The 15,008-nt window shown below is 32.3% G+C and overlaps 1 protein-coding gene across 4 annotated transcripts in view; it reads right to left on the reverse strand.

Annotated features, from left to right (window-relative positions):
- The window catches only part of LOC127706097 (E3 ubiquitin/ISG15 ligase TRIM25-like), a 630,321-nt gene that overhangs the window by 495,090 nt on the left and 120,223 nt on the right, over positions 1–15,008 (reverse strand). For 2 of the 4 annotated variants that reach the window (XR_007984211.1, XM_052210561.1), the window contains exon 1: positions 12,883–13,066. Coding sequence is in view for 2 of the 4 variants with exons in the window: in XM_052210558.1 (XP_052066518.1) it covers positions 10,090–11,262 (1,173 nt within the window). In the remaining 2 variants the exon portion in view is untranslated. Of the gene's footprint in view, positions 1–9,142; positions 11,273–12,882; positions 13,067–15,008 lie in introns of those variants that run through there. The other 2 variants (XM_052210558.1, XM_052210559.1) reach the window with 2 other exon arrangements.

The following is a 15,008-nucleotide window of genomic DNA, read 5'->3' on the forward strand; positions in this document are numbered from 1 at the left end:
TGTAACTGATTTTTTTTCAGAATGAATGCTCAACTTGATACTAGATAATTACAACAAAGGTACATTACTTCAACTACACAGGATCATTGAGACGACGAAAACAATAGATAGACGGGCAAGGATATATCATAGTTTTATATGACAAATCCAAATAAAAATATGGAAAAGCAAGATATAAGCTTGCTGTTCTTTTTAGCTGGTCAGCAAATAAAGAAACACAATAAATTGCAAAGTTGTTATGCAAATTTTATAATATCAATAGATAATTTTACTTAATCTAAAAAAAAAATACTAAAAAAAATGCATTATGCAATATCAATGGGAATTTTTATCTTATATCAATAAATTGTTGAATTTATCAAAATACTAGTATACTAGTATACAAAATGAACCACGAGGTCGTTGGTGGTTTCAACTTGTCCTCATATCCGTCTTCATCTGTTCTGCTACGATATACGTCGTCTGATGATGTGGTGTACAATAAATTAGGCGGACGGGGAAGAGCTTACGTTGCAATTGATTTTCATTGATATCAGAATAACCGGACAACGAAGCAATATGATTGACTGAATTAAAAGGATTGCATATTTACTATATATGATTCACGGAAGTTATGTACCTGAGGTTGTCATGGAACCATAATGGACTTTTAAAATTGTGCATCATATTTAATAATGTAGTTAGTTCGTTGTTTTTGAAGAAATATTTGTTTGAACTGCTGCTTCTGGTACTGCAGTTTGCTATACAGCTGTGTCGAATGACTAGGAGTAATCTGAACGAACCAACACAAATTTTCAGAACAACGAATGTTGTATTTAGCATCTGAGACTGAATTAATGTTTTTTTTAATTTTATTTATTTCATTATTGAAAGTAAGCTTCTGTCAATTTAAGTAACGGGGGAATTTTACCATTATATATAAACTAAAGACACATAGGGTGTAGCATCAATATACACAGTTTTAAAGATTTAATGCATTTATTGTAGGTCAACTGTCCTTGTTTACATTTATAAACGATGCGTCGGTGTTTTAATTTACTCTGGGATTCGTATTTTTAGTAAAGGGCTCCACTTGTTTTTAGTGTAGACTACTATTTTGAAACCAATGTTTCCTTTCCTTGCGTTTGTCTTTTTATCCACAAACCAACAAATTTACATTATTACGTTTGTGGTAAGCAGGTTATGCCCTCTTATTTGACAGTTTGTGCATTTGAAATCTGAAAACCATTTTATAACATACTTTTAGATTGTTGCATTATGTTTTAATTTTAGTGACGTTGTAATTCATGATATTTTTTAAATTTGAAGTCAGACTTTTAATGAAACCAGTAACTACTAACGGATCATTAAGTGAATGTTGTTGCAAGATTTGTATTGTAAATACATATTCACCATATATCAAAAAGGAAAAAAAAAATAGTCATCAAATGAACAATTGAAAAAAAAGATAAACACAAATAGTAAACTTATTGTAGGCAACACGAACCCAAACAAAATGCTGATTGAACTCATATGGTCATGAAGGGTAAGCGATTCCTGATTTACATATGACAAGTTTTGAAAGAGGTTTTTTGTTCCATGTTCAGCCAACTAATGAGTCTTTATATGCAAAATGTCTCTTTGAAGGATTTAATTTTAAAGCAATGTACTGTGATGACATTATTTTTGTGATTAGATGCTAATTTTTCATAAATTTTTCGACATTTGTATTTTAGTTTTTTATTTGGTATCATATTCCTGTATATAGCATGGTGTTCGAAATGACATTTGTATGAAATCATGTAGCATAGAAGATAGCTCAGAACACAGTCAAAACCTTGATAAGTGAGCTAGAGACTTGTGAAGGTTATTGTAAATTGGATGTTTAAAGTAAAATAATAAAACGACTGAACTCCAAGGAAAATTCAAAATGGAAAGCCTTATCAGGAAAAATGGTAAAATCAAAAACACAAACACATAAAACGAATGGAAAACACCTGTACAGCATTTATCTTTTAAAACTGAACATCAATAACATTTGTACCAAGAATACAATCATCACTTTTGAAATGCCATTCATAATTAAAAAATAGGAATTTACTTAATAAAATCTTTCAAAAAATGGTGATAATATAATTGGATGTTATGTTAATTATTTGTACATTTTTATGGAATTTTCCAACGATTGAACGCAAATTCTGTAATTAAGGGATTTCCCGTAATATTAAACTGAACAAAACATTAATTGAAAGTTTAGCGCTCTGTCCCATGAACTCCCGTACTTAAATGTATTATGCAAAATGACGTTATGAGCATATTTTCGACATTTTGACATAAACGCGCAAATCGAAAGACAAATATTAAATTACATGGTAGTCTGTTCTAATTTTTTTTTATAAGAAAGAAGTGGGAGATATCAAAGGGATAATCATAACTAATTGTTCAAAGAAAAACTGACTGTGGTAATAAACTACTAACGACAAAAAGAAAAATAAGTCAACATAATATACATAGAAAAACTACAGAGTGAGCATTGCGAACCATTCCAAAACTGAAGGGTGATCTCAGTTGACCTTATTGTATTGTAATGTGATTGATGTTGTACAGTAGATATAAAGCTTAGAATTGTAACATGTCAGGGAAAGCAATACTAGTAGCGAATCCACATGAACCCAACCTTGCGTTTATGAACTCATATAGTAATTTTGTTCACATGATTTCCTTTGTGTACCAAACCTGATATCTGTTGACAAGCAAACCTTAGAAATTGCAAAATAATAATCATTTGATTTTCATTTCGATCAAATTAGATTTCCGTTGCTAAATAATTTGGAAAAAGTGTTGATACACAAGAAAAATGTACATACGAATATTTACCATATTTAGATATGAAATGTATTTTCTTTTACATCAGTATGTTCATGTCATTGAGGAAATCAACTAAGTAGCCATTGCTTATGGTCTGACAAGATTAATCATGTTTTATAACATAATTTTTCTGAAATTCCCTGCAGACAAATTTCAAAATATTAGGAAACTAAAGTTCAAACTGAAAGTCCTTTATTTTTTTTATCCAGTATTTAAAAAAGTAGTGTAAAAAGCGGACAAAAATAGCAAACGAAATACTTCACTTCGTTGAATCACACCTAACTTCATAAGCTGCATTGCGTCATATAAACTTTTTATCACGGTTCCAGTGAACATGGCGTTTCCTTTACCCGAAGAATGTAAAATTAATAATTGTTGAAACGTTTTATTATTTCTGCTTGTAACATGCTTAAAATTATGCAAAGTATATGTTAACATACCGATAAGTAAAGTTTCATGTTTTTTTTTCAAAAGCATAGTATGATACGATCCAAATACACATGCATTGCTTTAAAACGCTTCTTTTTATTTAAGATTTATCATTGTCGTAGAAGTATTGTCGTAGTTGTTAAACTTTTACCTACATGTTCATAATCGAATGGATAATTTGTTTAAACATCACAAGTATCGTGTCACTATAAGTTCTGTGAGTAGGTCGAAGACGATTACAGCCTTTCAGGGAAATCCCTATGTAAAAGACACTTTTAATTATTCAATTTAGAGCAACGAGTCTGTAGTTTATTGGAAACCTCATTTCGTACCAACTACATCATTATTTCAAAGATGTTAAAAGATGTAGCTGAACTGTTTATTGCCGCGTATCGTGTTCTCTCAGGACCATGTCAATTAAAGTTTCAACCCGGAACAGAATATGAAATAGTGAAGGCCCACAAAAACCTGCTTTTCTTTGTATCTTTGTTCTTGTGAATATGCACAGTTGTCTCATTGGCATTTCTTTCAGATCTCCTTGTCTTATATGGTAGTGAATTAAACTCGTATTGTAATTGATGCCAAGGTTTTTTGGCAATATTTGTTTTATATTTTAAATGCCTCTGATTTAACACTATAATGATATGTTAATTATTATAGAGATAATATAATATTTGACAACAACGACTCACATAGATGTTTTTTGAATCAATAGACAGATGTTTAAATATTTGCCAAGCTTTAGATAAATCCGATTGAAAACAACGTGTGAACAAATTTAAAACACCCTATCAAATATCAGATATTACCAATATCAAAATGACAAAAACGTTCCTGGCCTCAGACACACACATGAACATGTGGTACTGTTAACCTTTTTTTGATCTCAAACTTAACGATTTTAATGCGGATTTGTTCCCCTTTTTATTATAAACAAAGTTGTATTACATACAGATGGGTGCGGTCCTAACCAGTACAAAAGTTAACTTTGAGCAGACTTGTTGACTGCTTTTCAAGTTAACTTGTGAAATTTTAAGCAGACAAGCAAGTTAACTTTGTCGTTGGTAGACCAGACCTACGGTCTGCTTTTTTATGACTGCTGCAGACCTATTGACAGGTCTGCTCCAGACCAGACCTGTGGACAAGTCTGCTTTTGACCAGTCCTGAGGACAGGTCTGCCCCAGACCAGACCTGTGGACAGGTCTGCTCCAGACCAGACCCGTGGCCAGGTCTGCTCCTGACCAGACCTGTGGACAAGTCTGCTATTGACCAGACCTGGGAACAGGTCTGCTTATGACAGATTATCGTGTTTAAGACTTTTGTTTTAATATGTTAACAATAATTGCATTGTTCTTTTTACCCAGTATAGCAAATTACTTTACTCGTTAGACTCTATCGATATTATACACATTAAAAAAAATATCTTTTTTTCATTTCATATTCTTATATAAATTAAACAATGACTATAAAATTACACACTTGTGATCACTTACAGCTATCATTAAAGAAAGGAAAGTTTTTTATTTAATTAGAAGGCAGATAGAAAGGTTATCCAACGCATCGGAACAATATTTTTATGTCATGGGATATCAACATCATTGTCGACGTTGCTTCGTTCCCCATTTTTTACAGTCTCTTCCTTAAATTTAACTTTATGCATTACATGGATATTTCATCGTAATTCACCTTGTTTGCCTTGGATTTACGATTCTGTTTTCGACAAAATATTCTAACGAAAATTGTACAGTGTCGGATACATAAGGTGTTGAATAATTATGAACAATCTCGTCAATTTCGTCCGATTTGTCTTTACCGATTAAAAATGATGATATGGGACTTCCAAAAAATATACTCGTTGTGCACATGAATGAAATAGTTGCCACTTGAGGTTTAGCTACAAACAAAATCAATCAACTGACATGTATACTATTCCCAGAAGAGAACTTCTGATACTTTTCATTATAAAGTAAAAATGAAATCAGACATGTCAGTGTTGGATGATGCTGTCAAATAGTTTTGTTATACACACCATCCTCATTTTGATCCTGAACTACTAACTTTAGTGATGGTCTAATATTATGAATACAGAGATGAAATGCTGACAATCTAAATTGATGCGGAAAAGATATTGCATTCGTTGTTTTCCAATATTGCTTTCATTTGTATTATAATACAGTACATCCATGACATCCTGACATAAAAAAAATTCTGATTAAATATAATGCAGCCATATAGATTTACATACTAAAGTGCAAATATGGTCAGTTTTAGTTGATACGGTCAACAAATTTTGCTATACTAGTCAGCCTGAGGTATCAAAAGTGCTGAAGTTTTGTTACATATCAATATATTGAACAACAGGAGGACATGCTGGCACTCTAAATTTATGCGGGCAAAATTTTGTATTCATTGTGTTCCAATATTACTGTCATTTGTATTATACATTAAATCCTGACATAAAAATATTACTGAATTATTATGCGGCTATAAGGATTTACATAATAAAGTGCAAATATGGTCAGTTTTGGTTGCTACGGTCTAATAATTTTGCTATACAAGTCAGCCGGGGGTATCAGAACTACTGAAATTTAGTTACGTATCAATATATCATGTATATTGAACAAAAGGAGGACATGCTGGCACTCTAAATTTCTGCGGACAAAAATTTGTAGTTGTTGTGTTCCAATATTGCTGTCATTTGTATTGTACATTAAATCCTGACATAAAAAATAGTTGCTAATTAACAATGCGGCTATATAGTTTTACAAAATAAAGTACAAATATGGTCAGTTTTTGATGATGCGGTCAAATAATTTTGTTATAGGAGTCAGCCTGAGGTATCAAAACTACTAAAATTTTGTTGCGAGACAATATTTTGATTAAAAAGAGGACATGCTTGCAATCTAGATTTTTACAGACAAAATTTTGCATTCACATTATGTTCCAATTTTGCTATCATTTGTATTATACAGTACATCCTGACATAAAATATTACTGAATTATTATGCGGATATATAGATTTATAAAATAAAGTGCGAATATGGTAAGTTTTGGTTGATACGGTCAAATAATTTTGCTATACGGGTCAGCCTGGGATATCTAAACTACTGAAATTTTGCTACGTATCAATATATTGAACAAAAGGAGGACATGCTGGCACTCTAAATTTATGCGGACAAAAATTTATAGTTGTTATGTTCCAATATTGCTGTCATTTGTATTATACATTAAATCCTGACATAAATATAGTTGCTGATTTACAATGCAGCTATATAAATTTACAAAATAAAGTACAAATATGGTCAGTTTTTGATGATGCGGTCTAATAATTTTGTTATAGGAGTCAGCCTGAGGTATCAAAACTACAGAAATTTTGTTGCGAGACAATATTTTGATTACAAAGAGGACATGCTGGTAATCTAGATTTATACGGACAAAATTTTGCATTCACATTATGTTCCAATATTGCTGTCATTTGTATTATACAATACATCCTGACATAAAATATTATTGAATTATTATGCGGCTATATAGATTTACAAAATAAAGTGAAAATATGGTAAGTTTTGGTTGATACGGTCAAATAATTTTGCTATACGGGTCAGCCTGGGGTATCAAAACTACTGAAATTTTGTTACGTATCAATATATTGAACAAAAAGAGGACATGCTGGCACTCTAAATTTATGCGGACAAAAATTTGTAGTTGTTGTGTTCCAATATTGCTGTCATTTATATTATACATTAAATCCTGACATAAAAATAGTTGCTGATTTACAATGCAGCTATATAAATTTACAAAATAAAGTACAAATATGGTCAGATTTTGATGATGCGGTCAAATAATTTTGTTATAGGAGTCAGCCTGAGGTATCAAAACTACCGAAATTTTGTTGCGAGACAATATTTTGATTACAAAGAGGACATGCTGGTAATCTAGATTTATACGGACAAAATTTTGCATTCACATTATGTTCCAATATTGCTGTCATTTGTATTATACGATTTTGTCGATCATTTAAAAGGAAAGTTCATATTTGTTTATGTATCTATAACAAATCTTATATTTTATGACTCATATTTCAAAAAGGTATTTCTTGTTAAACCTTTTCTATACAATAAGTTAGATAACATATTATGACAGTTTAATATTATCGATTCAAAATACATGTTAAGCCCTTAGTTAGAAATTTAAAAAATTAAATGTAAGGTGTAGAGATATGTTTCAAAATAGATTGAAGAGTTTGTATCATATCTTAAATTGCTAACAATGTTAACCAATTCTGCTACAACAAATAAAAATTAAAAAAAACAATTCTCCAGTTATTCCAAATCATTCAAAATCAGTATTGAAGGAATGATTGAATTAAAACCTACTAATATGCTAAAGCAAGATAGAGTAATCCCCTCAATCATTTAATATATATCAATTACCGCTTATGTTATAAAATGTAACTACAAAAATATGTTCAAAATTTACTACTATACAATAACAATGTCGTTACCTTCCTGATTTTTGTCGAGACTCCGACTTTTGTCGCAGAAAGCTCAACATAGGGATAGTGATCCGGCGGCGGCAGCGGTGGTGTTAGCTAACTTCTTAAAAGCTTTATATTTAAGAAAGTGGAAGACCTGGATGCTTCATATTTTGTATATAGATACCTCATGTCATGAAGTTTCTGTCTGTCACATGTCCACTGTCCTTGATCTCATTTTCATGGTTTAGTGTTAATATTTTTTGTAATGTTAATGTCTCTCTCAATATGAGTAATATGATAACTATATTTGGTATGTACGTAGCTTGCAAGGTCCTCATGCACGTCAGACAGTTTTCACTTGACCAGGACCTCATTTCATGGATCAGTGAACAAGGTTAAGTTTTGGTGGTCAAGTCCATATCTCAGATACTATATGCAATAAGTCTACTATATTTGATGTATGTAATGATTGTAAGGTGTACATGTCTAGCTGGCAGGTGTCATCTGACCTTGACCTCATTTTCATGGTTCAGTGGTCAAAGTTAAGTTTTTGAGTTTATGGTTTTTTTTTTTTTCTAATACTATATGCAATAGGTCAACTATATTTGGTGTATGGAAATATTTATGATGTACATGTCAGTCTCTCAGGTTTTATTTGACCTTAACCTCATTTACACGGTTCATTGCTCAGTGTTAAGTTTTTGTGTTTGGGTCTGTTTTTCTTAAACTATAAGCAATAGGTCAACTATATTTGTTGTATGGAAGAATTGTAAGCTGTACATGTCTGCCTGGCATGGTTTATCTGACCTTTGACCTCATTTTCATGGTTCATTGGTCAATATTTAGTTTTATTGGTTAAGTCTGTTTTCTTAGAAACTATTAGCAATAGGTCAACTATATTTAGTGTATTGAATGATTGTAAGGTGTACATGTATTTCTTGTTTAGTTTATATGATATTGACCTCATTTTCATGGATCATGTTAAGTTTATGTGATTGTTGTAGTAAATCTTATATGTAAGACTATCAACATAATATCAATGATTAGTAAAGAAGGCGAGACATTTCAGCGTGTGCACTCTTGTCTTTCTCAGTGTCAATAATTTCAATAATGAAAATATACCTACACAATGTTTTTGCATTAACATTCGTAATTCCACTTACTGGTCGTTTTCATGACATAAACAATAGTGGGAGATAGGCGAAAGAAACCAGAGTGACATTCAAACTCATAAGTCGAAAACAAACTGACAACTCCATGGCTAAAAAAAAATATTCTCTTATAGATAAAACCTATACATTTGAATACATGTACATGGTCTTTAAATATGTTGCAATGGATATCATTAAACAAACTTCTTATCGCATTAATATACAGACTATTATAAAAAGAAATTTAGATGTTTATTTAGTTTAATAAACAATACTTTGCGTCAGGTCCTATTTTCGTCAATATTGTGTCAACCTTCTTCAATTTGATAAACTTTGACAACATCGTAATGTTGACGACAGAAAACAATAAAAAAAACCTTCATTTACCGCGAATTATTGACAATCACATTGAAGAACATCAATGTATTTACGATAAAGGAAACAATGTTAAAAGAATAACATTTTTTAAATTTAATGTTTTAGATACTGTGGATTCAATTTGTGGATACCAATTTTCGTAAATTTCGTGGTTTGAGGTGAACCACGAATTAAAATGTTCAACGAGGTACAAATTATGTTTAGGCTTGTATGAAGACTTTTGTAAAACCACAGAATCAAATATCCACGAAAATACAATATTTCCACAATACAGTACTCTATATTATTTTGTAAACTGCAGCATGTTGGTTGTTTTCATTGCATACTAATAATTCTCTCCTTTCTCTATTGAAATGTATTGCTTTAGGTTTAACTAGATTGTCTCCTTTCCGCAATAAGATCTTGCTATCTTTTCCATCGCATCTTATAAGTATAACATTGTTAGATTTGCTACATGATACAAACACGTCAAGGTTGCTAGCTACAGCTAAACCACAAGGTTCAACAATCAATTTATCTCGATAGACCCAAATTTCCTGACCTACTGTATTCAGGCAGTGAATAGTGTTCTTTTTTCTGTTAGTATAGTATATCCTATCTTTATAGACGACGACTTTCCGACCTTTTTCAGTATTTATTGGCAGGGTTTCTAAGGCTTTGCCTGATGTGTCAAGCACGACTATTCCAACTCTTTCAACCATCACACAAAGTTTATTGTCCCAGTAAGATATTCCGAAACAATCTTCTGTTGTAGAATGATTCTTAGCAAATTGTTGAGTTTAAATCTCCTTTTCAACAACACCTGTACTAAAGATTTAGAACATCCAACGTATTACTACTAGTTCCATGTGTAATAACAATAAGATTATGATCTATCATTGTTATATCATAGGGAAAATCAGAAATGTTAATGTATTTGGCAGGTTTATCAGATTCATTTGATATCAATACTATGTTTCTATTCCAATGATCAGCAATTAGCATATCTCCGTTTGCTAACATAATGCAACCGGTCACGACCATCTTCAAGCTAGCTTTTTCTAATTTAAACATGTGTTTCAATTGGAGTTCATGTACGACATTAACGAGTGGCAGAGAAACTTGCATTTGGGCTTGATTTAATTTTTGTTCCTTAAACTGTAAATTGACATTTTCTTCTTTAACTAATATGCTGCCGAGGTGACTTACGTTGTCTAAAAATGATGAAATGTTTGCATCAAGTTCAAAGTTTATTTCATATGATTGAACAGCGTTATAAATGGTTTTAATGGAAGTTATCTCTTTTTCAACCACTTTGCCAATTGCACGCGTTCCTAGGAATATTTGCTCATCTGACGCAAATCGTTTTATGCTTTCAGTTTCATTTTTCAAATTTGCTAACTTGTCGTCTGATGAGATTAGTTGCTTTATTGTATTTGCGTATGCAGTATTACAATATTCATATTTTGTTGCAAAATCTTCGGTCAATTTCTGCTCCATTTCATCTAAATGTTTATTCAGTTCTTCTCGCACTTCCTTGATGCATTTCTTAATATTTTCCTCTTGTTTATCGAATGCTTCAGCAGATGACTTAATATCTATGATATTTTTTTTACTATTATGCAGCGCTCCATTTATCTTATTTTCTAAGTCCGAAAGTGCAGTAGACTCTTTTATATTTACAACAGCTTCGGTTAGTGGAATGACTTGAGAACAGGATTTATGTTGATCGATGCATACGATACATATAGTGTTATCGTGTGTAGGACAGTACAAATCGTAACTTTTCCCATGTTGCTCGCATACATGGCTTACCAACACATCCTTTATTTCTCGATAATCATCAATGGAAATGATTTTGTGGGTTCTGGTATTTTTGGTAGATCTATGAACTTTTTCACAGTCCTCACAAAGTCCTTCTTCACAATTTGTACACCACTGTCTTGCATCTTTGATAGTATCATCATAATGACATATACCACACTCAACTGTGGAAGTCATGTTAAATTTTCTGTAGACAAAGAATAAACATCTTAGGTCACATAGAAATAGAAATAAACTGTAGTAGACACCTGTAGTAGGGCAACATGTTTTTTAACAAAATAAGAAATTGAACAAAACGCTTTTAATTTGTTGTGATGGAAGTGCTTTTTTTTTTTTTTTATCTTATCAGGAACATTCAAAAACAAAATGTGAAAACCACAAATGTGTACACAACTTACACGTGATAAGCTATATGATCTAATGACATTACATGTCCCTTAAACAACATAGCTAAATACCTGTAAGTCAGTTTCACCTGAAGGAGTTGAAATCTTATTTTATTCATAATCTATGACCTTATGCACTAGACCAAAAAGGTTAACCGATAGAGTAAAGTATATAAAGTGGACAATCACATACACGTAGATTTGACCAGTACAAGCATTAGTCATGTATTGTAAACAATTAAATAAAACAACCCAACCGAGGCCCGCGTATCTTTCAATATTTCAATTGTAATTCAATGTTGATTAAGTATTCGGTACAATGGATCATCTAGTCAAATAACCATATAACTATTTTCTCCTCACAAATATTTCCTGTTCACATAAAGTGTATCTATTACAGCAGCTTAGACAGTGATATAATCAATGTAATATCGTGCAAATTTATTCCTATCATTTAAAAATAATGACCACAAAGGGTTGATATTGCTTAGGTTGAACGGAATGTTGGTTGTCTTTAAGATTGCTCCTGCATTAGAAAAATGCATCCTAAATAAAAAGAAAAAAAAAAGAGCCTGTTGAGCCTGTTCCCTTTTGATTTTTTTTTGATGCTTTTGGGTCGACGCTACAGCTGAAAAGTCTGTGTTAACATGGCAAAAGTTGATGCTATCATTCAGAAGTTTACACATCGCTGGCATTTCGAAAAACCAAGGATTGTCTAAACGTAGTTTGCATATTGTATTTGATTTGTTAGTTTTCAATCCCTTTCAGCTTCGAATTTGATTTGACTTTTGATTATTTTGATTACAGTGCTACTTACAAGACTTATGTAGACAAAATGCGCAATTGTCACATTGAACATAGTCGACAACTGTTCATTTACGCATTCCTTCACTCATTGTAAAAACTATAATGCGTTGAGTCAAGCAATTGTTAAACGCCACTTTTTTTGAAACATTTTGTATATGCATGTGTCATTGATGTAATTATTTCATATATATTATTCTATTCAAAGAGTTAAACTCTCTTTTATACTGCGACTAGTTGTGTTTATTTCCTAAATATAGTAACACAGCTATAGTTTGTGCAATGTCACGTCAATTTCATCATGGAACACCTTTTTTTCCACAATCAGGGGTTCATGAAGTAATGAAAATAAGTTTGAAATTTGAGTTACAATTTAAATAGCTATATATCAATGTATTAATTCAAGTTGCAGTTTTAAAACAATATAAGATCGATGTTATAAAAATATAAGCATTTTTGTATTCAGCACAAAACTGTAAAAACCTCGCTCTTTTCGATGTTCTCAGCCTCATATGAAAATGTTTATATTTTTCTGAATTTGACCTAATATTTTATATCTATGTATATAATCTATACTACGGCAAAACATGATAAACACAAAACTTACCCCCACGAACTGACCAGGTGTGCCGAATATATATATAGCTGTTACAGAAAATGAGATCAAATTCAGTAAATAAGCCTTTCAAATAAATGACACTGATGCACTATCAATCTACCTGAGTTAAAAGTTTACACCTGTTTAAAATCAAAAAGCTCTCAATACGACGGAGATAGTTCTTCATTCAGTGTATCTGTTATAGGTCAAGGATAAACAAATGTGTGCTTACCTGTACTTTGTAAAGATTAAGCTTAAAATTTACAACATAGAAATATTAAGGTTAAACACGTAAATATGACACCACTTTTGTTGTTTACCTTCTTCCTATTTAATACGGGTTTTTTTAAACACTGTTATTAAATAAACTCACCATAGATACCAGGATTGAAATTTTATATTTCCGCCAGACGCGCGTTTCGTCTACAAAAGACTCATCACTCAGTGACGCTTGAATCAAAAAATGTAAAAGGCTAAATAAAGTACGAAGTTGAAGAGTATTGAGGACCAAAAATTCCTAAAAGTGTATTAAAGCGATATTTCAGATGAAAGATATGAGAAGATGTGGTATGAGAATACATATTTTGACTTTTAAACGACTATCGGCATAATGAAAATATGGAATATAACTGTCAAATAAATGAAGACAACATTATTAATTGAGGTATTCCAGTGCACGATGTAGTGACGATATCGCCGATATTGTCAACTTTGTTCATGATTTCATACCTGATCGCAACATTGTCTTACTTGTTGATATAGCCGACATCGTTCTTCTTGCTGTCTACATCGTTCACAACGCCAATATCGCCAATATCGCTATGTTGACACTATCGTAATGACATCGTCTACATCGTCCCCTTTCCTGTCTACATCGTTGACATCGCCGACATCGTGATGTTGACAACATAGTGACGACATCGTCTACATTATCCCCCTTTACTGTCTACATCGTTAACATCGCCGACATTATGATGTTGACATCATCTAGACGACATCGTCTACATCGTCCACCTTTCCTGTCTACATCGTTGACATCGCCGACATCACGATGTTGACAACATCGTGACGACATCGTCTACATCGTTTTTCTTGCTATCTTCATCGTTGACATCGCCGATATCGCGATGTTGACAACATCGTGACGACATCGTCTTCATCGCCCCCTTTTCAGTCTACATCGTTGACATCGCCAACATCGTGATGTTGACAACATTGTGACGAAATCGTCTACATCGTCCCCTTTCCTGTCTACATCGTTGACATCGCCGACAACGTGACGACATCGTCTACATCGGTTTTTTTTTTAAATTTTCGGATTTATGTAATTATTTCATAAAGGCATAGCATAAATAATTTGATAACTGATAAATGTAAAATATGTAAAAGCAGTTGGCTGTTAAGAAGTGTTTAGTTTATCAATTTCAATTTTTTCAAATAATGTATTTATATTACGCCTGTGTCGATGTTCTTAATAGTAGAACTTATTTGGACATTTCTTTAATGTTTGCAAATCTCTACCCTCCTCCTCCTCCTCCTCCTTCTTCTCCTCCTCCTCCTCCTCTTCTTCCTCCTCCTCCTCCACCTCCTCCTCCTCCTCCTCATCATCATCATCATCATCATCATCATCATCATCGTCATCATCATCCTCGTCCTCATCATCATCATCATCATCATCATCATCATCATCATCATCATCATCATCATCATCATCATCATCATCATCATCATCTTTGTGATGTTGACATAATAGATTACGTTGTAAAATAGTGTTTTGACATTGTCTTTTTTCGCGATGTCGGAAATGCCAACCTTGCAGAGACAAGACGATAAAAACAAATCGACAAAGTAGTACAACACCATGTCGACAAAGTTGTATTCAAAACTAACAATGTAAACACGAGTAATGTGTTAGCGAGATCGGCAATGTCAACGATGTAGACAAGAGTATAAAACGATATCGACAACGTTGTACACTATCGTGTTGACATTGTCTACTTCGCGATATCGTCAATGTCAACGTTGTAGACAAGAGTATGAAACAATATCGACAACGTAGTACAATATCGTGTCAACATTGTCTACCTCGCGATATAGGCAAGGTCAACGATGTAGAAAGGAGTATGACACGATAT

The sequence above is a fragment of the Mytilus californianus genome, unplaced genomic scaffold (genome assembly GCF_021869535.1).
Source record: "Mytilus californianus isolate M0D057914Y unplaced genomic scaffold, xbMytCali1.0.p SCAF_6, whole genome shotgun sequence".
Lineage (NCBI taxonomy): Eukaryota > Metazoa > Mollusca > Bivalvia > Mytilida > Mytilidae > Mytilus > Mytilus californianus.